At 31.7% G+C, this 23,735-nt stretch overlaps 2 protein-coding genes across 2 annotated transcripts; both read left to right on the forward strand.

Moving 5' to 3' along the window:
- Positions 1 to 5,560: 5,560 nt before the first annotated feature.
- LOC149546150 (putative UPF0481 protein At3g02645) lies at positions 5,561 to 6,997 on the forward strand. The gene has a single exon (XM_089793899.1). It carries the CDS (start codon positions 5,561 to 5,563, stop codon positions 6,995 to 6,997), a length of 1,437 nt encoding a protein of 478 aa, XP_089650025.1.
- Positions 6,998 to 12,903: 5,906 nt separating this feature from the next.
- LOC149546151 (putative UPF0481 protein At3g02645) lies at positions 12,904 to 14,364 on the forward strand. The gene has a single exon (XM_089793900.1). It carries the CDS (start codon positions 12,904 to 12,906, stop codon positions 14,362 to 14,364), a length of 1,461 nt encoding a protein of 486 aa, XP_089650026.1.
- Positions 14,365 to 23,735: the final 9,371 nt, after the last annotated feature.

Here is a 23,735-nt window from a genome sequence, read left to right on the forward strand (position 1 = left end):
ATGTTTATTAAGGTCTTTAATATCTTAATTATATTCTACAACAAAGATGCAAGACAGCTAACACTTTTCAAGAGCATTGAATATCTCATACCTAGAGAGAAGGAAACAAACTAGAAGATATATTGGCAAATAAAGGAATAGATTTGGTTCTCTTTGAAGAGATTAACCCTTCTGTTAAAACTCTTGAATATCATTAGCTAGTTGACGTTGTCCAATATTAAATACCTTGCAATGCAAATCTTTTGCTTGGTCTAGTTGAACGGTTTGACATAATTTTAGTATTCATCTTAGGGATCTTGCAAAATATGTGGTTCATCTACATTTTAAAGTCGTTTATTGGTGTTTTGCCAAACAAGAGTCTAAGTGACAAATGCCAATAAAGTTAAATTTAAATCTACTGAGGGAGGAAATTACATGGTTGAAAAAAGGCATTTGGGCAAGTAGTAAGTTTGCATAAACTTAAGTTTTTCCTAATTTTCACTAGCATGCATGGTAAATGTTTTATATGTAGACGGAGATGCCAAAGTCATCATATTCTTAATATGATGAAAGAGGAGAAGTCTTGATTATAAGATCCTTTCTAAGTGATAAGACTAAATGTAGGCAAAGAAGGAATTTGTTCCACACAACATGTAAGTGCAATGATAACGTATGCAATCATGTTTCCTAGGAAATATTTATTAAGTTGAATCTAGAAAGAAAGAAATATTTAAATCTATAATAGATTTTTTGATTGCAGAAAAGTCACAAGGATTTAGTCAATCAACATTGTTCGGTAAAGTTTAATATTGGAAACTATCATAGTGAGGTTCTATGTGATAGTATGTCTATTATCATTTTTCAATTGTTGTTAGGGAAACCCTATAAGTTTGATCATTGTGTAGTACATAATGGTCTGCAAATACCTATTCTTTGACAAAGGATTGATTTTGACAGAAGTTGAAGTGATTAAAGGACCAAAGAAAAATGTGTCTATCAATTATCTCTTAAAGTATGGAATTATAAATTTTAAAAACACAATATGCAAACCAACATGGACATTTTCCTTACAATATTCTATATGCCAGAGCCATGTCAACAACCTTGAAGTATCCTAAACAACCCTACAAGCCTTATTATATAGGCAGTTTTCACTACCCAAAAAGACCCTAAAATTTTAGCCACATACATTGTGGTCGACCAACCCTAAACTATTATTATTTTTCATGTTTTATTACATTCAATTTGACCCAAATAATTTCATTTTCATAATTTCACGTAGCACAACTTTCAGTGACCATAACTCATCAAATGTTACTCCAATTGGCTACGATTGCCCCTTTTAGGAAATAGCACTGTGTAATCTACAACACTTGAATCACGCCAGCTCCAACTAGATGAGATTTGACCCCATTTTTTGGAGGTTATAAGGCCTTAAACAATGTTCATAGTTTTGTATCGAAAATTCTTAATAATTTCACAAATACACTTGGATTGTAATGGGACTTTATTGGTAGGGTGATATATCTAAAATAAACCTCCATGGATGAAATGTAAACATTTTGAGCTTGAATAACCAACTTACAAAAAATAGTAAGCTTCCACAAATATAAATTCTAGACTAAAATAACCCTTACTGAAAAGACAAAATAGAAATATTTTTGGGTGATGCAAGATTACCCTTATATCTAGGATACTCTACATTAGACACCAAAGGTAATTTTAGTAGTAACTTTGTCATGTCTCAGGTGTTCAGAGGAAAACCAAGATGGTTAACCTCTTCCATTATCAGATATGATGAATCTTTTACAAGTATTCCTTTATTTTTGAGCTTATATCCTTCATATGTCATGTTCCTTATGCTTCTTCCAACATGAGTATATATTTTATCTCCTTACTAGTTAGTAGAACATTGCACTTTAGAAGAAAAAATACTAATATGTCTAGCTTATACAAGATTTCCCTTACACTTGAGATTTGAGTCAACATCCCAAGTTTTTAAATATGACACATTTTATCCCTTGCAAAAGACTACTGATGTTATTCACATAGTGTGATTATTTTTCAAAGAAATGGTGAAACTACATGGTCTACCAAAGAACACAATTTTAGGTCAAGAAACATGCATGGGGAAGTGAGGAAGTACATTGCCAAAATAAATATAAAGTAAAAGGATAGGGGAAATGAGAAAAAGAGGCATAATGAATTTTATATTTGAGGAAAATTCATGGGTTATTTGAGAAAGAAGAGATTTCCAATGAGAGCATATAGTAAGTTGAAGATGAAGAAGTTTGGATCATATCAAATACTGAAGACGTATGATTCCAAAAATACATATGAAGTGGAATTTTTCATTGAACTAAATATTTAATTAGAGTTTAAGATTTCAAGTCTAATAGAGTACAATAAAGGAAGTTTTAAAGATGAGGTCACTAGAGGACATTAGAATATTCGAGTAACTATTTCATCTGTAGAGTAAATTGAACACATTTTGGAAAGTTGTGCTAGAAGAAGCATAAAAAATATGAATATGAACAATATATGGTCAAATGGAAAGGAAGGCGTGTTGAAGATTCATCATGGTTGTCAAATGAGGAGGTGAACCATCTTGGTTTTCCTAAGAATACCTAAATTTTGACAAGGTCACTTCTCAAATTACCCCATGGTTCTGATCTAGGATAATCCTAGGTGTAGGGGCAATGTTACATCACCAAAAAATATGTTTTTTTTTGTCTTTTCAATAAGGACTATCTCAATATAGGGTTTTTGCTTATGGAATCTTTATATTTTTAGTAAGTTGGTCATTAGAGCTAAGAATCTTCTAATTTCTTCCCTAGAGATTCACTTTTGATACAACCTACCACTAATGTTTTATTGCAAGATTGAGTATAGTTTTGAAGAAATTCAAAAAGTATTTGCACTGGCGTACAAAAGCTTTTTAAATATTTTTTAAAGTTGCAGAGGCTCCAAAAATGGTGAATCCTTACTCGACTAGAGCTTGCATGAGTTACACAATGTAGAGCAGTTTGTGGTGATTTTGAAATGAGGCCATAATTGTCATCAAAGCAATTGGTGATGATTTATGGTCTTTGTAAGTTTCTCTACTCAAAACTAATAAAAATCAATCTTCTTTAAAAAAAAACTATATTTCGAAAGTTCTTGGGGTCTAGTCTAATGTAATAAAATAAAATAATAATATCATAGGACTGGTCGGACTCAACCTTAAGGTTAAAGAATCTAGAATTCTCTCAAGCAATGGAAAATTGCCTATATAATAAAGGATTGTAGGGTTATCTAAGAAAATTTTAGGGGATGTATATGATAATTCTAGCTTGTAGAATATTGTAAAGAAAATGTCCATGTAACTTCACATCTCACATTGTTTAAAATTATTATTCCATTTTTTTGGAGATAATAAGAATGCAATTTTATGTACTTTTTTTTGCAAAAAGAGGGGTAAAAATTTATTAAGACAGAAAGAAATACAAGAAGGAGAGCTCAACAAGGAGCTTGATCTTGAGCAACAAGATCATCAAATTCTTGCACCATCTCAAAGGATAGTTGCCTCCTATCCCTAATATTCCAACTTGGATCATGACTAGATGCCCATTTGGCTAAACAATCAGCAGTTCTATTCCATTCACGAGGAATATACGTGAACCTAATGAACTGAAAAGGGGAAGAGAAGAAAAGAATCTGCTTAACAACAGTGGCTAGCTGCCAACTAACATCCTCAAGCTCTTGCGAAGAAAGCATGTTCACCACCACTTGGGAATAATTTTATGTACTTAATTTTATATTATTTATTTTATTTTATTCTATATATGTTATTGTTAATAAGGGGAGTACCCTTCATCACATAAGAAATTTTCTTTTTTTGTTTCTAGATTTGATTGTGTAACTTTTTTTTTTCATGAACATTTTAGATGACACTTTGTGATCCATTTTTCAAGATGAAAGAAAGAGAATATCATGAGAAAGTAAGAGAAATAGTAAAGTGACTTCTTCCCAATGTTCTCTTTCTTTCATGGTTGATGGATCACATAGTATAATTTGAACCATTGATGCAAAAAATAGTTACATAATCTAATCTTAAAGTAGAAAAAGCTAAAAAAGAACCTTACAATAAATGTTATGAAAAAAAAAATATGTGATTAACCTTAGAAGATACATTTTCATCAAATTTGAATCCGTAAGTAAGAACTTGACATTAAGTAAAATACTATTATCAATATTTACTATAAAAAAATATGGAATATATAGGTGTAAATTAGTACAATTTATAAAAAATTAAAACATGATATAAGATGATGCCAAACAAAAGGTCAAAGATGTTCTTTCTTATATTTATAATAATATATAAGAAGACATAATATAAGAGTGATATTAAAACATTTAGGGACATTCATTAAAAAAAAATGATTCAAAAATATAAATGGTATCTAACATCTATTTTTATGATGAATTTTTATTAATATGTTAGTATAATTTTGATTACTATGAAATTTTGTGGTTTTTTTTTTGTTAAATATTTAAATTGTGAACTACACAAAATTCTTATGGTTTTTATTAGATTAACGTAAGCAAAGAAATGCCTTTAGCCCATATTTATAATGGAAACTTTAGGTTGATTAATAGGAACATATTTAAACATCTTAATTTTAAAATACATAATAAATAAATATCTATTTGATTTTTCTTAGTTCTAAATGAAATAGAGCCTTTTTAATACATTACTAATTTTCTAACTTTTTTTTTTCTGATTTAGGAATTATATATGTTACAGCTAATGCATGTAATTTAGATTTACAAAATTCATCCTATAATTAGAAGCATCTACATTGATTGGCTGTAAGTGCTTGAATTTTAGATACCATATTGTTAAACAAAAACTAAACTAAACTAAATAATTCATTTTCTTAAATTATACTTTTAAGTGAATGAGATATATGTTTTTTATGTACAGTATAGAACAATTATAAATTAATAAATTATTTATATTTAATGAATAATCAAATTATTCTAATTGTTCTTTAAGACATTATATAAAGATTATATTTGGACATTGTTGTTCTAACTAAACTACATAAATATTGTGTACTGATGTTGGTGCTAATGAGCTAGTTGTCTAAATTCCCCATTTTAAGTTTCACTTAACTTCACTTAAACCAAATATATTTATTATCAAGAAATATCTAATATAAAATTTATAAAGGAAATGCAAATTATATATATTAGAAAACTATATTATCTTCCCAATAATTGCAAAAGACGGAATGATATCATATAATTCGAATGTATTTTTAAAGACAACTTGTAATGATCAAACAGCCTAAAATTGCAGTTCTTTTTATGTTTGCCTAATCGAAAATATCAATGTTAGATGTTATTTATGGCCATCTCACATAAAGAGAGACTTCTCATTCAAATAGTTATTGTTAATGGAAAACATTAGGTAAAATGCCGTTTCAATAGCCAAAACATTTCCTTTCTATATCTTTCTCTAACAGTTTGTTGTCATGATGGATACAGAGACAAGTGGATAAAAATCAATTGATAAAAAAGATAAAACGGAGTGGAGATGACTCAAGACATAACTAGAAGTACCTTCAATTGTAGAAAAAGTCAAATTTCTGAACTAAATGGTGAAGGAAAAACAGAAAGCAATGGTTCTATTGATTCATGGCTGATCGACGTAAAAAATACATTCATTCCTCCACATAAAATATGGCAAGTGTCCACAAAGGTTTGTATTTATAGGGTCCCTAAAGGCATCATGGATTCGAAACCAGAAGACTATGTTCCTGCAGTTATATCATTTGGGCCATACCATTACAGGAAAACTCCTCACCTAATTAAAATGGATCAGTATAAAATTGAAGCACTTCATATAATGTTGGCAAGATTAAATATAGATGTTAGCACCATGATTGCAGAGATTCAAAAGTTGGAGAATGAAATAAGAGAGTGCTATGCAGAAGCAATCGACTGGGATGGAGAGACGGTATGTTGGATGTTAACAATGGATGCTTGCTTTATTCTGGAATTTTGTAAAAGCGCTAAGGAAACAAGACGTGAGAGTGATAGAAATTACTTTAGCCTTGTTTTCCAAAATACTGATAGTCGCAACTGCATGTATCGTGATTTATTAAAAGACATTTTCAAGTTGGAAAACCAAATTCCCTTATGCACCCTTATAACTCTACTTCAACTAGAATGTGAAACTCGTGAAAAGGCAACAACTGAGTTAGCTGAACGGCTGAGTAGGTACACATTTTTCCGAGGGAATCCTTTCCCTCGCTTGTCAGAAGATGAGAGTAAATTAAAACTGAAGGAACATTTACAGAAGAATCTACCTCCATGCCATCTACTGGATTTGTCAAGAATGATAATGAAAGATGTGTTAGCAGGTTTAAGCCCGATCAAGCCAGTTACGGATGTTGAATATCATGTTACTCCCCAGTTGCCTGGACGTACCTTGTCTATCCCTTGTTCCATCTTACAAGGCGCTGGCATAAAATTTAAACCAGGCAATATCGGGTTTGAAAAGAAATTGTTTCGAAGCAGTACGCTTTTCCTCCGTAAAATCCGCATGTCCGGCAGAACAGAAACAAGGTTGCGGAACTTAGTGGCTTATGAAGAGTGTCAAAGGTGTTTATGGTCTCCGGAAGAGACTCTAATTTCACGAAATCTGAGGATTATCAAAGATTTAATAGATTCAGGGAAAGATGTCTCTATACTTAAAAAGTCGGACATCATTTGGGGTGTGACCCCGAGTGACGAAGATACAGCTCGTATGTTTAAGTCAATTATGAACGGAACAACCCTCGACCAAAGTCAAGAAGTTCAGGAGGTGCTAGGAAGAGTGAGGGAGCATTATAAAAGTCCATGGAGGGTGTGGATGAGCCAGTTTAGGGAAGAATATTTCTCACAACCATGGCACGCTATCTCCCTTCTTGTGGGCATACTTCTTTTGTCCATGCCGGCTATTCAAGCCGTGTATTCAGTGAAGAAGTAATGTATGCTTGTTTGTAATTTTCTATTCTGGTTTGTTATTAGCAATGCACTAAACAAATGTGATTCAGAATTATTAGCTCCAAGTTGCGAAAGAAGTGGGCGTGATAACAATGAGCTCGCCATGGTTCTCCAGTATTTTACCATTTGGGATAACAATCCTTTTACTACTTTCTTGATAAGATATTTGTGAATGTTGGGACAAGATGTTGTTAATGGTGTGAAATGCTTTACCCAGAAATTATTAAATTTCTATGATATGCCCAAGAATGCTAGAGCCTTAAAAGGATGATTGGAAAGTGTTAGCAATCCTTTTACTCAGAAAAATCATTTTCATGTTTGGTTTAGTTGTCTTGAGATCTAAAAATAGATTAGTATCTATCCCCTTTCTTTCTATACATCCAATGCACGGTCATAAATGTTGGAAAGATAGTTATATCTTACTCTAGCTCTTCTTTAGGAATTGGTTACCAATATAATTTTACTTGCTTATATAATTTTATTAATAATGAAAAATCTCTGTGTTATTACAATTATTAAATCTAGTGAAAGTGTCTTTAGATAATGATATCAGAGTCGCTAATGGTGTTATATTTCAACAATTTTATCTAATACACACACACACACACACACACACACACACACACACACACACACACATTTTATTATTAATAAAAAATCTGTATTATTAAATCTAGTGAAAGTGTCTTTAGATAATGATACATGTGATGCATTAAGAGTCCCTAATGGTATTATATTTCAACAATTTTATCTAATACATATGTTTTGAGTGTTGAATTGGTGTTAAACGTATAAACTAAATGTGATACATATTTTTTGAATGTTAAATTGGTTTTAAACTTATAAATTACATGGATTGTATTTTAATGTAAATTTAGAGATTGGGAAAAAAACATATAGTAGTAATTTTAATTTTTTTAAATCTATAATGATGATTAAATAAAATATGTTGAAATATAACTATAATTATTATATTTTTTAATTATTTAATAACATAATATTTAATATTTAAGGAAGAATTATATACAAATAATTATTGCTGAAGGTTAAAATAAAAAGATGTTGCTTAAATAGTAATTTATTTTTGAATCAATATAGAAATATTATTATTGTGATTGTATTTTGTGTTTCATTATTATGATAAATTTTGAACTATAGTCATGATTAATTTTGCACCTTTTACAAAATCTTTCTTAGTCTAAATCTTTTTAAAATGTTTTGATTAAGTAAAAATAGCTTTTGAAAGGACCCAAAATCTTGTACAAAGGGAAAAGAAAGATATAACAATGAGGATCTTAAAACAATTATGGAATACCACTAGACAAACCAGAGGGACACACCAAAGTTTCCAACAAGAGGGCAAACAACCCAAGAAGCCACAAACCATCAACATTTACATTTTGGTCTAGTCTTTTGAGAACATAAATACATATCAAATTAAGGTTAGGAGGATTTGACTTTTTTTCCTTTCACTGATGTCCAACCATCCTCAACCTTCCCAGCAGCCTTCTACCAATCTTCATTAACCCCCTAAACCCTTGCAATAGGAGAAGCACCAACAAAATTATTCTAGATAGAGTCAGCAATAGAATAATGGACAACACCAACATTCTAAATCAAAGCCACCAAAGGGACAACAATCGAATCATCAGAATCAGTAACAGAAGAAGGTTCAGTAGCAACATCTTGAGTCAAAACCATCATAGGGACAACATTCAAATCATTAGAGACAATAATAGAATCATCAGCCAAAGAAAGATCATTATGAAAAGAGCTATCCAATCCATCCACATCCATGGATACTTTATGAACCTTATAGTGATCATTTGAAACCCCCAACCACCAAGAAGGTGATTTCTTCGATCTAACGTTATCAAAGGATCATCACATAGTGTGATGGCTGGTCTTATGACATTTTTTGCATCTAAATGGAATACCCTCATAATCAAGAAGCTAAATCCAAGAACCATTTGTAGAAGCCAACTTAATTTTTCAGGGAGCCCCTTGGAGACATCCATCTCCACAAGGATATGGGCATACATCATCCTATAGATATTGGAGGAATTTGAATCAACCAACAAGGAATCCCCAACAGTATCCCCCACAGCCTCCAAGACTGAATCCAACAAAAAGTGAAGGGAAAGATTCGACAGCCTTACCCAAAGAAGAATCTTATGAAAGGATTCAGTAGTCAAATCAAAATCTCGGTATCAAAGTTTGGCCATCAAGGGGAACCTTTCCTCCCAAGAGAAATTGTCGAGTTTCCATTTTCCATGATGCTTAACAATAGGAATCCTTTCGAACTCCTCTCTTGAAAAGCTAATCTAGGATCAACTCTAAGGTTCTTGGTGATCTTGTGACCTACTAGAATCTACTCTATTGAAGATAAATGTGTATAATCACAAGAAGGCATTTGTTGGTTCTAACCAAAGATGTTTGATTTGCTGTTTTGAAAAATAACCACAAAGGATATATTTTTTGTATTTTCAATTTTATGATGAATGCAATTTGTTGATGCAACTATATGAATTCCTATTTCAACCAAGTGTTCCATGATAGCAACATGTTTGTGAGTTAAATCATCGAAAAGAGCAGGTAGGACACCAATGAAAATAGGAGCAACGCTTTCTCAATTCCATTGATGTAAATGTCGATGAGAACTTAGTAATAACCGAAAGATGTTTCACTTCTCATCAAATTGCAAGGCCACAAAAAGTGTGCTCATGCGAGACAAGAAGCTATGTAGGAACAATAGGTGATCTTTTCTCCAACTCAGTATGTCAGTGAAATTCGTTAACATGAGGCAAACACCAAAACTAAGAGACCACACAATCAAATCAACACAACAAAACCATTGGCTCCATTATTATTTATGAAGAAGAATTCAAAAAAATAACACACTTCAGCAAGAATAACTTCACTTAGAATGAGAGTACTAATAAGATATAGCATCAAAATAATGGCCTAGAATACATGTTACATTCCTAAATTTATAAGAAATCATCTCTTCAATTTGTGTTGAGAGTGAGAGATCTCTTCATGCAAATATATGGTCAAAAGTAATAAAATAAAACTAATTATATACAAACTAACTCTCTAAATGGTGCTAAGTTGGTCCCCGCCCTTTTTTATATCAATTAATGGTTGCATGAGCCTTTACATGGCTTAAAACAAATAAATAAGCAATAGACAAGAAGAAGGAAGCTGCAAGAGGATCTGAGAGCCACTAGAAGCTCTAAAATGGAAGCTTGACATTCTCTAGGCATTTCTAGGAGTTGAACTACCATCAGAATGCATTTTTGGTGCATGGAATCCTCTAAAATAGCAACTAGCAATTAACTGTCGGTGCACTGCTTCTTCTTCAAAACCTGTGGGCACACCTATGAGAAAAGTGCACCTTGCACACCTTCAAGGAATTTGTGCAAGGTGTCTATTAGTGAATAGATTGTCCTCTAAAGAAATAAATACAAATTAACCCTAAAAGCCCAAGAAGGAAGACTAAATATGCACTAATAGTTGGGTCATTTCACTATTGAAAAGCATAAATACCCTCTAAATTTATATGGGTACAACTCCCCATGCATGATTTACAATGAATTCATAGCTATACAAGTATGGATGTTTTTGACTAGAAAGCACAAAAGGTTTACAAACACCTATCTATAAACACAAAATAAATGCAAAAAAACTAATCTGACAGGAAGGAAATAAATAGTAAATGACACACAGTTCATCTACCTAAATGCTACATTAAAAAGAGAATGAAAACGTGAGAAACTGAAGAATCAAAGCTTCAAAGACATCTTGAAATTAAACATGTTCAGAAAACAATAACACTAAATTACATTTAGAGAAAAATGAAAGCTATAACAAGGATCACAATCAATGGAAAGAAAACTACGCAAACATAAAGTTTTGGTGTGCAATTATATCCCACATCTCCTTTCTCTAAAGTGTAAAAAATTATGTAGATCTTATTACACATGCATCAAAATCGCTATCTAGAAGAAATAGAAATTCCCTCCGTTACATTACACTTAAAATAAAAAATTTTGCCTTTTCATAATACATAGTTTAGAAAAAATGACAAAAGCTTTTCTCTTCCACAGCCCACAGTCTACTCTCTTTCCCCTCCAAAGAACTAGAAAAGCTAAAAAAAATTGGAACCCCTCTTATGTTTTTTCTTCTTGATTAAATAAAATCTAGAATAGGCCCCTTTCAGTTTACGTAACTGTTTCTTGAATATCCCTATCTCTTTACATTCTCAGAAAGCTTCTACTTTTTCTCTTATCTATTTACCTTTATGAAATAAACTTTATTACAAGTCTATATTTATCAACAACCTATTAAACACTACTTCCATGAGATTCCTCAAACTTATAATGTTATCATATATTAAATGGCTTTCAAGGCTCATTAATAATGTTTCAATATTCCTATGTGGTTGCATTTAGCTTGGATAGATATATGAAACCAATTGACAGATGTCAATTGGTGATCCTTCCATATTTCTCTCTTACTCTGTTCAGCACTGTTATCTTAGTATTTTTATGAAGTTTGATTGTTTATTTTTCTATCTTAGGAGAGCATCAGATTTCTCTCTTAGTTTGATTTGGGCAGACATGCGGCATGCGAAGATTCCTTTGTGTAAAAACATTTGGCAATGATGCATCCATCTGTGGATGTATTTTGGTATACCAAACTTGCTATAGGTGAAGAGATATCGGGTTGAAGTGTCAACATGGTGTTACTAAATCAGAAAACACAACTTGTACTTTCTTTTTGAACCCATGTATGTACCTATCTAAATGCATCCACATTGGGTGGGGATCGGGTCTTTAGTTCAGTACTTCACTCTAGGTCATAGAGTGTAGATGATGCGAGGGGAGTCAGGTTTCTCGACCATGAGTATCTTTTGCTGACAATCCCTCACTAATTTCTCTTAGACCCCTGACTACATGCTCATCAAACTTGGGCATTTGGCCCAACATATCACATGTGCCTACTGTATATGAGCTTAAAAAAGGAACTGTCAGCTGCTATATCAAGGAATTCCAACCTATGAGATTGCCATCATGACTCAAGAGTGCCTTCATATACTGTTTCTTTGAACATGGAAAGGGGGGGCTTCATCTCTTCTTCATTCACGTCATAGCATAGATGTCGACACCTATAAGTTTGGGATGCCCTTAGAGTCAGGTTTTTCCAGTATGAGGAAATTTTTTTGACTTTAACCCTCCTTTTTGTTGTCTTCAGGTTGGAGTCTTGAGTGCAATTTGCTTGCTTATGGGTCAACTCCTGTCCCCATCATCAAGAGAGGCACGATGTTGATGGCGCTAGCAAAGAATCACAACCATAGAATGCGTGAGTAAACGCTTCTGGGTATGTGCTAGAAACTAAGGTATGTTCATGTTATATTACAATATTTCTCTAGTTTGAGATCATAAGATTATCACAAAAATTTCACCATTGAACTGTATGTTCATGCTCAATTAGAAATGCCATTTTCTTCTGAATAGCTCATTTGAGAAATTTATTTGCTGACTGGTTGTGATGTTTGATATGCAGATTCAGATGACATATTATTTGGAAGATCATTCTTGAGGAGAATCAAGGGTAGAGAAAATGTATGAGGGTTCACTTAGCATTTCTGACATACTAAATAATCTTTTTATTTTCAAAAACTACCACCCTTCTCCACTACCTATCCAATACTCCCCACACCTATTTTCTTATATAAATCTCCATTACCCAATCCCAAAATAATCTCCTGCCCATTATTTAGACAATATATTGCTATTGCTCCCCTTCTTTCTGCCCATTTTAAACTCGCAATACCAATGCATATAGTATTGTATTGGCCCTTCAATCAAAACCCCTCGTGAAAAGATGGCTGTACCAGACATCTCTAATCATAGTGCCAGAGATAATGTGGAAGGCCAAACACAAGGCAATGCTTCAACTGAATCATGGCTTAGCCATGTAAAGAGCACATTCAATCCTCCAAGGCAATTATGGCAAGTTTCTACAAAAGTTTGCATTTATAGGGTGCTCAAATGTATCAGGATCAATAATCCAGAATACTACTATCCTTATGATATATCATTTGGGCCTTACCATCATCGAAAAGATCCACACCTATGCAGAATGGATCAGTATAAACTCGAAGCACTTCATAGAATGGTGGCGAGAATGAAGATAGATGTGAGCACCATGATTGCAGAGGTTCGAAAGTTGGAGAATGAAATAAGAGAGTGCTATGCAGAACCAATTGATTGGGATGGAGAGACACTATGTTGGATGTTAACAATGGATGCTTGCTTTATTCTTGAATTTTGTAGAAGTGTTGGGCAAACAAGACGTGAGAGTGATAGAAACTACTTTAGTCTTGTTTTTCAAAATTTGGATGTAGTTAACATCATGTATCTTGTAATATCAAATGACATTATAAAACTTGAAAACCAAATTCCCTTGTGTATTCTCATAACTCTACTCAAGTTAGAGTTTCAAACCTTTGAAAAGGCAACTGAAATGTTAGCTGAATTGTTGTTTGAAATCCCAATCTTTGAGGGGTTTCCATTTTACCCATCTGTATCACTTCAGGTCAGTAAACAAAAATTGAAGGAAGAAATGAGGAAAAATCCACCTCCATGTCATCTACTGGATCTTTATAGAATAATGGTTAAAAATCTCTTAACACATTCAAGTCTTGTTTCATCATCTAGAGCTATTGTTATCAGCAATGACCCTAATCAAAGTGGATGGTGGAGAAGCTCAAACTTTAATCAGCAATCTTTTAAGGATAGCAGGTCTACACCTTGTGCCCAATTACTGAAAGGGGCTGGCATTAAATTTCATCCAGGCAAATTGGGATTTGAAAAAAAATGGTTTGGAAGCAGTACGCTTTACCTCCCTCAGATCTGTGTGGACGAATACACTGAAAACTTCTTGAGGAATCTAATGGCATATGAAGAATGTCAAAGGTGTTCATGGTCTCCACATGAGGCAGTAATTTCACAATATGTGTACCTCTTTGATGATCTAATTGATTCAGAGAAAGATGTTGCAATCCTTAGAAAAACAGGGATTATTGTTAATTTGTCTGCCACGGATAATGAAACAGCACAGATGATCAACCATCTAAAGTATGGAATTGCATTCCATCCAAATGAAAATATGGAAACAGTGATGAGAAAGGTGAGAGAACATTATAGAAGTCAATGGAAGGTGTGGCTCACTCAGTTTAAACAAGAATATTTTTCTAGGCCATGGTATTTCTTCTCCCTTTTGGGAGCGATACTTATTTTGGGTATGACAGCTGTGCAAACTGTGTATTCGGTGAAGAAATAGAATAAGAATTTAATTTTCCTTTTATCTTTCCATTTTGCATTAGATCTTGTTATCCAACTTGAAGGTAAACACTTGAATCGTTCTATTTCACAATAGTTTTCGCTACACAATTAACATTAATCTTTACTTTCAAGGACGTGACTGGTTTTACACTTCATATTCATAATAAGACGTTGTATTAAGTTGGATTGTTTCTGTTTTTAACTAACTTTTGTTTTTAAATCATAATGTTGCATATTTTATTAATGTTATTATTCAACAAATAATATTTTTCTGTATAGATACATTAATTGTTTATCGTATGAGACATTTATAAAAGTAAAGAAATTCAAATATGAATGAATGTATTATTTTTGGAGTTTTAGTTTAGTTTAGTTTTATTTTAGCTAGCAATTATTACATGGTTTTTAGGAGTTGTTTGTAGAGGTGATGATTTCATGAAACTGCTAATATTACTACTAGTTTTTTAAACAATTATTTTAATGTTAATTAGTTGTTCTAGGCCTCCTTTTTCCTTTATATCTTTTTTTCATTCCATACATAATAGCTCCATAAAAAACATTCTATATTATATTCTCTTCTACAATTTTATATGGAGTTAAGCAAGATCATCAATGTAGTATATGTTTAAAACATTTAACTCCAAAACTTATGAAAAATAGTGATTTCATAGATTATATTATTTATCATGTTGAATAATAAATTCAAAATAATGAAAAAAAATTCAAAGAAATGAATTTTTTTATATGAATGACAAATGGTCAAAAAAATAGTCTAAGTTGTCGGGACAATTTCTAGCCCCCATCTTCTCAACCAACTTAGTTTGTAGTCCTAAAAAAATCAAGGTTTATGATAGATTTCATGTATCAATTTTATTTATGTTTCATATACCTTCTAATTTATTTTAAAAGATTATAGTGTTATAGTTCAGAGGCATATATAAAAGTAAGGAAATATAAACATGAATAAATGCCTTTTTTGGATGGTAATATTTAAAGTGGGATCTTATAGAATGCTTCCTAAAAATTCACTGGGTGCCCATAATTTTTTAAGGTCTTTTTAAAATGGATGGTCCAATAAATTTTCTAATTTTAATATATACTTAAAATTGAAAATTATAAAATTGTGAAAGTTAATAATCTAAATACTATTTTACTTATCATATTGAAAATAATGAAAAAATAAAATAGAGTAAGAAAATTTTGTTTTTATTTTTGAAGCGTATGAAAATGACAGTATTGCCTCAAACAAACTCATCTTATGTCTTAACAAGATAAAATTGATGAGTTAAATATCATTGACAAGGATCATAGAATCAATGATAATGAAATGCGATGCAATAAAGATAGAGAAAGTGTCATACTGCAAATGTTTTTCTTTTGTTTTGAACAACCAAACCAAGATGAGAAGACATACCATCCTTAGCTCAAACTGTTTCTAGCATATCAAATACTAAAACTAAAAATTTTATATGCAAAAGGGGTTCCTGCAAATTGTGTATGGTATATGCATCATGTACATTAGGTGAAGGAGATAAAGCATAATTAAATACACAATATTCATCTTTGAGGAAGATTTCTTAGAGATTTCTATAGAAAATTGATAGAATATGGTCACAATGGTGAATTATATATTTTCAAGTGTATGACCTTTTTCCTTTGTCCCTTATGAGCATATATTTAGATAATAAAATGGGCATCAACTTGTGGACAAAATATGCATTAATCTGTGTAGTTGTAGAGTTGAGTGTGCAACTGTACAAGTATTGTGAAAATTCAATTGCAATTTGGGTATGTGCAGGATCATGGTCAACCAAACTATGCTCTTAAGTGGCAATAAAATAATAGAAAATCAGAGTTTTGTCAACTTGATGTGCAATTTTCAACTTGTTATAAACTTTATATCAAAAATTTGAGAAAAAAGAATCTTTAGGAAATCAAATTTAGTTTCTAAACTACTAAGCCTTATCTAAAAAATAAATAAAAATTAATTGGTCAATTTTTTAAAATTTTAATGCAATAGTACAAAAATTTCTAGACAAAAATAAGAAATTGACATATGTCTGACCACCTTAATCAAAATCAAATGATAATATTATAGATATAAGAAGTAGACTTATGTATGGATAGATTGCCAATGATTGTTAATGATATCATTCATTTTAGCCCATGCATTTATGAGCACTACTTACAAGCAATCATTTCATGCAATTATTATAATGATTGAGTTTGTTAAACATGAAAATCTACATGGTGCATCGAGAATAATGTTTCTAACTCCACTTTATAAAATGCTACTAGAATATCATATGTCAAATGACTCTCTTATGAAAGTAATACATAATCCAATTGAGGACTTAAGTCCTTGACCCAATTGACCTACAAGGTTAAGACACACACCCAACACTATAAATGCACAACTCACAATAAGTAATGCATTATTTCAATTGTACATGGTGTATTTTACATAAATAAAAATATGATAAATTAACTTCTAATTTCACAATCAACTCTATCTTTTCATATTTTATTATAACACCCACAAAATAATAGTATGCAATACACAGTAAGATATAATCAATGTGCATGAGTTGTAAGCATCGACTAGAGATAAATGTTACATAACCAAGTACATAAGCGACAATATTTATCATTTTAGCTTAATCAAGAATAACTCCAAATGAGCTATAAGATAACAAAGATACATTGTACAATCACCAAAGAAAGAGTCCTAAAAGCCAAGGGTTACAAATAAAAGTTTCATTTTTTAAAACTTATATTATTTTTGAATTAAATTATGTTGTCCAAATTGTGTTGTCTAAGTATTTTTATGATTATATTTTTTTGTTGAATCTTGTTTCAAGTTTTACTACTTGTTCTATGATGGTACACAATATGCCCAGCGTTCCCAATGTAGAAACTTGGGCTTTGATACTAGATATAATTCCCTAGTTGGGAACCCAAGAGAAATTAACCTACTATATTACAATGTTTTACTAAACATTTTTTTCTAAAGCTTATACAACATCAAGATAACAATGCAGAAGAAAAATATGCATACACATCAAGCACACATAAACAACTACAAATACCATATTTTCATTCCTCAAGGTTTCCTTTATGTTGAGTCACATTTAAGAAATTTAATATAATTAATTTTAAGCTTAAGTACAATATCCATAATCATAAATGAATAATAGATAAGTAATCTCATTAGAAGAAACATAAGTAAAATTGATTCAATGAAGCACATCCAAATATCATTCAATGTGCATGTTGTAGGGTGTATAATAATAAATAAAAATACATGATCTATAATAGACTACATCTTGTAGGATCTCAAAATACAAAATACATGAATACATTGATACAATATCTAAATAGAAATATCCAAGATAAGAATAAGAAAGGTAAAGGTACAAATGCATCAATGAACATCCAATATCTGTGTCAATCTAAGGGGGAACCCAAATGGTAAGAAGTCACTACCTCTTGACCACATAGCCACCTAATCAGGTTCCCACTCCCACTATGCAGTGGGGATAATGTATGATCCACACACATGTAATCAAACCACACAATAAACAACACAAATTCTAGGCAATGATCCTAAAATCTCTCTACAAAAAGTGACACTACTCATCTGAAAAGACACTCCTAAATGAAGCCCAAAATCAAAACATAAATAAAAATAAAAATTGGAAACATAAGATGCATATGGAGAAATGTCATCACATAAGTTAACTCTAAGATTATTGTACTAGCCTCTCTAGACACTAGTCCCCTAAAGACTCTATGTTGAATTGGTAATCCTTTTGTATAGACAAGGAAACTAACTATGCAAGATCACAATAAAGAATCTTCTCCCACTGTCATCCTAGCCTGTATTAGCACCCAAGGCATGAGCGAGGAACACTTAATCTTTTTCTTTTTTTTAAAAACCCCCCATTTAATGTATATTATTATCAATTAAAAAAGGTACTTACAATGAGTTACCCTAGTACCACTTAGGGCCCTAGACCTAGCGCAAGCTACTTCCCTACTATACACTTAGATAACCTATCCTAATGTTCCATTCAAAATAACCCAAATAATACCATAAACATTCTCATAAACTATAATCATGAAAATCACCAAAGTAAATTAATGGAGCATAGGAAAGAATATAAAATTCACACAAGGTTTCATTGTCCATCTTAATATAATATCTCATAGAATTATCCAATCCACAATGGATATCTCATAATCACAGTAACAGTCCACAAAGTGTCATAATCATGAGAATAATGATAAACCAATATCAATAAGATTCACCTTCATCAAAAGAAAATGTAACAAGTTGACATACAAAAAGAAAAACAAAAAAAATACAAGTTCATTAAATAATGTTTAATTATAATCCCAAGTTAAATGAAACAAATCTATAATTTAATCCCATTATAATTACTCCACTTATAAACCTAGTCTTAAAATCTTCCACAATTTGACTTAAATCAAACTATAAATGAATTACTATAAAATAATTTAAATTAAAAGAATTAACCTAAAGGTTTACTAAGTTTACCAAACATTTTTTTTAAAAGAAGGAATAACATACACATAAAACACAAAGTAGCAAAAGCAATAACATACAATCATACCTAAGAAAACATCACAGATTACATTCCTTAAGGATCCCAAGATGTTGAGTCACATTTAAATTTAATTAATACTAAGTCTAACAAATACCACATCTTCATGAAAGGATAATTATAGGTCCACATCCATTTAAATAATATACATTTGTTATGAATGCCACTTGGCAATAGAATTCAAAAAGCTCAATCATCCACTGTACATGTGTCACAAAGTATGAAAGGCTAAAAGAATATACATTTATAAAAATAGATTACATCATCCCTTTTAGATCCATGAAATAAAGTACAATACAATAAGTGAATTCATACATCATAAATATATAACCATCCATCATAATACACAAAGACAAAATGAAAGGAAAAGCAGACAAGGAACTCTAGCCATGGCATCAACGGATGGATCTCAATGGTAAGAGTAAAAAAGAACTACCATCTGACTACATGGTAACCCAAAAAGGCCCACTCCCACCATGCTAAGGAGATAGTCTCAAGTCCCAAATAAGATATCTATCCAAATATCAAAAGTAATCTCTAAGTTCATATTCTTTACAATATTTTTTCATTTGAATCATCCATTGTTCTTAGCCCAAAAATCTTCATGATAGGCCTAAATTTCAAATTGCTCATCGTTTCAACAAATAATTAGCATTGACCTGTAATATTTAATTCTCCAAAAAATAATCTCCACATACGATTAACTTTTCTTTGACAAGTATGCTTGCTAATTTTGTTAGTCATTGATTTCAAAATGTTAGTATCAATATCAATACAATATTTTGGTCTTCTAAAAAAAATTCTAGAAGGTGTTATAATCTCTTCAATTCCCTCAACATTTTGAACATCAACATAAAGTTGAGTGTATTGCGTACCTTGAACTGGAGATGATGTGCCTTGGCAAAAAGATGCAAAAGATGGAATATCACCTACTTGATGTGTTGATGTTGTGCCTTCAACATGACATGATGGAGTGTGTACATTGTCGGATCTACAAATTAGTGTCTCTTCAACATGAGAGGATGATATGACTCCAACATTGGAAGATGGTGTAACTTCACAATTCAATTGTCTTCTTGAGCATAACAGTCTCATTCGTTCTCTTTGTCTCTTTCCAATTATTCCTCTTTGTTTCTTTGTACCAGTGGTTCTTGATCCTCTTCGAAAGTAAATTCTTCATTATTGCTTTGCAATTTTCTTTGTTCATGTAGTAGTTTCATTTTATCTCTTTTAATTGCCAAATCTCTCTCCCTATCTTCATTTATTTGAGTTTTTGGTTTCTTCCTTGGCATGATGATGATTTCTACATATCAAATTATTCAATCATCTGAATTACTTACAATGTGTAAATTAAAAATTATTCAAATACATATAAAAATTATAATTATTCGAATGAATACACAATATATATCAAACAACTTGTCAAATTTCTAACCATTTCGAAATAACATTTCATTCAAACATACAAATTTCAATGAATTGACTATATATAATTAAAGAAAATGTCAAATTATAATCAAATTTGTATTTATATATCAAATAACAATATTTAAAATGGATTCTACTAACATTTTCTATACGAGGAATATTCAAAAAGTTTTCAAATCATGTATCCAATGATTGAATTTGGTGTTTGATAACTTCAAAAAGTCTTGAAATAGTTTTTGCTATGTTGAAACCTGTCATTTTTGTCAGAATAACAGAAAACACAATAGACCAAAAGTAGAGAATGGATGAAATGGGCCCCAAAGTTTCTTTTTGATCTCTCTCTCTCTCTCACACTCTCCCTCTCTCATCTTCTACTCTCTCTCCCTCTCCCTCTCATACTCCCTCTCCCATCCCCTACTCTCTCTCTCTCGCTCTCCCTCTCCCACTACCTACTCTCTCTTCCTCTCTCACCCTCTCTCATCTCCCATCCCCTACTCTTTAGATCTCTCACACACACTCCCACCCTCCCTCTCCCACTACCTACTATCTCTCTCTCTCTCTCTCTCTCTCTCTCTCTCTCTCTCTCTCTCTCTCTCTCCCCCATCCCCCTACTCTCTCTCACACTCTCTCCCATCCCCTACTCTCACTCTCTCTCCCATCTCGTTCTCTCTCTCTCTGCCACCTTCTACTCTCTCCCACACTCTCTCACATCCCCTACTCTCTCTTACACACACTCCCATCCCCCCTCTCTCTCTCTCTCTCTCTCCCTTTGTCATGAACCAAGATTAATATATTTCTTCTTTAATGTATTTGATTAATATCCCTTTGAAATATTCTTACATTTAAATTATTTCTTCATATATTTAATTCCATATTTGAAATTATTATATGTGACATCTTTTTCAATCTAAATATTAATCCTTACCTTTTGGATTCTTATCTTATAAATTGATTGCTCTCTTCAACATATATTAAAAATACATTAATTAAATAAAACATCATAAACTACATATTAACTTTAAATACAATAATTGTACCATTACTATACATTATAAACATTTTTTAAAAAAGGAATAACAACCTAAGCCTAACCCTAAGTATTCCATAACATTAGAAATGTCATGGACATGACCTTTAATCATGCCTGCTCAAAGTATATTAATAGGGTTAGGGCAGATACGTAAGGCATATAGGAAAAAGCATAAACAAATAAGAAATAAATAAAAAGAAGAAATAAGAGTGAAGAAGCATTATACACTGTGTGGAGTTTCATGTTCATATTGAGCTGATAACTGGCGATCCCTACATTACACAATGCTATATAGTGCATTGGATTATGATAGTATCTCTGACCAAATATAGTCAGGTACAATGCTACCGAATTAACATCACTGTAAACAGTACACTATCTGACATTAAGGTACATCCATACACAATTATGTTATTATGCATCAATGTTAATATAAAGCCATCCCTGTTAATATTTAATATAAGATATCAACATTAAAGAATACTCAAAAATACATTACATGGGATTAGTACATTATGAATTATGTAATTCTTAATTTGGTACAATACTATTGGTACAACACTATTTCATTCATAGATTTGAATTGACAAAGTAATTCACGTGAGTATTAGGATTTACATTGAATGGAATCCAGAGCGATATATGCTATAAAGCATTGGAAACTATTATGACTGATTTGACTAATAGAATTTTCCACTAAATTTCATACATATGGGTTTCCATCTATAAGACACTTGGGATCTATGAAAAAGTTTGTGGCTCATCTTCTGGGCAATTCAGGGCTCCCAATAAGTGTCCCAAACATATCTTTATTAATCGATTAGAATGTAGATTGTACATGTGATGTGGCTTTGAGGATTTTCCTTTGATTCTTTATTAAAACCCATGGCATCTCCCATATTCATGGAGTCTCAAAATCTTCCTACCTTGCAATGTTCAGCCTCATGCATTATTTCCATTCACCATTGGGTTCATATTTAAAACTTTAGATGTTCATCCCTTATTTGATATGCTTCTTTAATATTTTGAACTAATATATTTTAATGTAGATGAATCAATACTTATTGAGAAGAATGTGGTTTACCTCAATGCCATGAAATTTGATTCCAGTGGAGCTATATGTGTAGAAAAATACACCCTACATATTTTAATTATCCTTTAAGCCATGATCACTTTAAAATAAACTTGAATTTGCATTATGAACTTTGAACCCTATATTCACATTTGAACTTTGGAAAAGCTTGCAATTCTAAACTATGCATCTGACCTTCTAAGCTGATGATCTTATTATCTGAACCAAAAACTTGTGCTCATGAAGTTGGGCTTGGAGGGTGGTCTTTGAAATTGTAAGTTAGAAATTGAACATTAAATTTGGTTTCGAACTAAGTGCCATGTATATCTTAACTGTATCTCAAGCTTCAAACATTTGAACTTAACCTTTTAAACTTTTAGGATTAGGATTTAGGTTCAGTATATTCTCCAAATATTTTCTTCTGACAAGTCAAATCCTACAACATCATAATTTGTAAAATAGACCAATAGAAGATTTACTTGATGGGCTTGATTTAGAATTTTAAAATGTGGGTGCTAGAAGTACACCAACAGTTGGCTCTTACTGGGGATGTGTCTCGTGAGGGACATAAAGAATCTAGTCTCTCTGGTTAAAACAAGTGCCTTATCCAGTGGGCTATAGAGTCTAGGCATAAACAAGATAATCAAAGAACTACTTGTCAGGAGGGCAGAGGGGACCAAGGCTGAAAACCAAAACAGAAAATAATTGGAAACTTAAAACTAGGAAAAGCTAGGCTAAGCATACCAAAAATTATAGAAGCAAACTAATTACAAAAACAAGTGAGGAGTCCTCACCAAAGGAAAGGGGGAGAGAAATAGACTCATACATGACCAATAACTAGAATAGAGAAGTATGATCCTTTCTGGAAAAGAAAGTTGTGCTCCAACAAGTTAAACCAAAACCATTCCCCTTTGACAACTTCATCATAATTAAAAGTGAATTAGGAGCCATGCTGAAAATATGTGGCCCATAAATCTCTTCCAAATAACCATGCTTTTTCATAAAAAAATTATTCTTCCATACCTTCCTGCACATTACTTCTTGCACAATCGATCATTTTTTGTGAGGAAGAAAACTATAAAGATTTTGAATATGGCACATGAACATACTCACATTCATCTCTTTCTACAACATAACTTTTAATAGAGATTTCAACATCCAAAACAAGATTGGAAAAGTTAGGATATTCAAATGGTTTTGAAAATGATATC

Source organism: Cupressus sempervirens, chromosome 7, assembly GCF_028749045.1.
Source record: "Cupressus sempervirens isolate cs-2001-9-10 chromosome 7, ASM2874904v1, whole genome shotgun sequence".
Classification (NCBI taxonomy): domain Eukaryota; kingdom Viridiplantae; phylum Streptophyta; class Pinopsida; order Cupressales; family Cupressaceae; genus Cupressus; species Cupressus sempervirens.

Excerpts from the sequence above, each read along its gene's own strand:
- LOC149546150 (XM_089793899.1), top strand. The coding sequence starts at position 5,561 with ATGACTCAAGACATAACTAGAAGTACCTTCAATTGTAGAAAAAGTCAA.
- LOC149546151 (XM_089793900.1), top strand. The coding sequence starts at position 12,904 with ATGGCTGTACCAGACATCTCTAATCATAGTGCCAGAGATAATGTGGAA.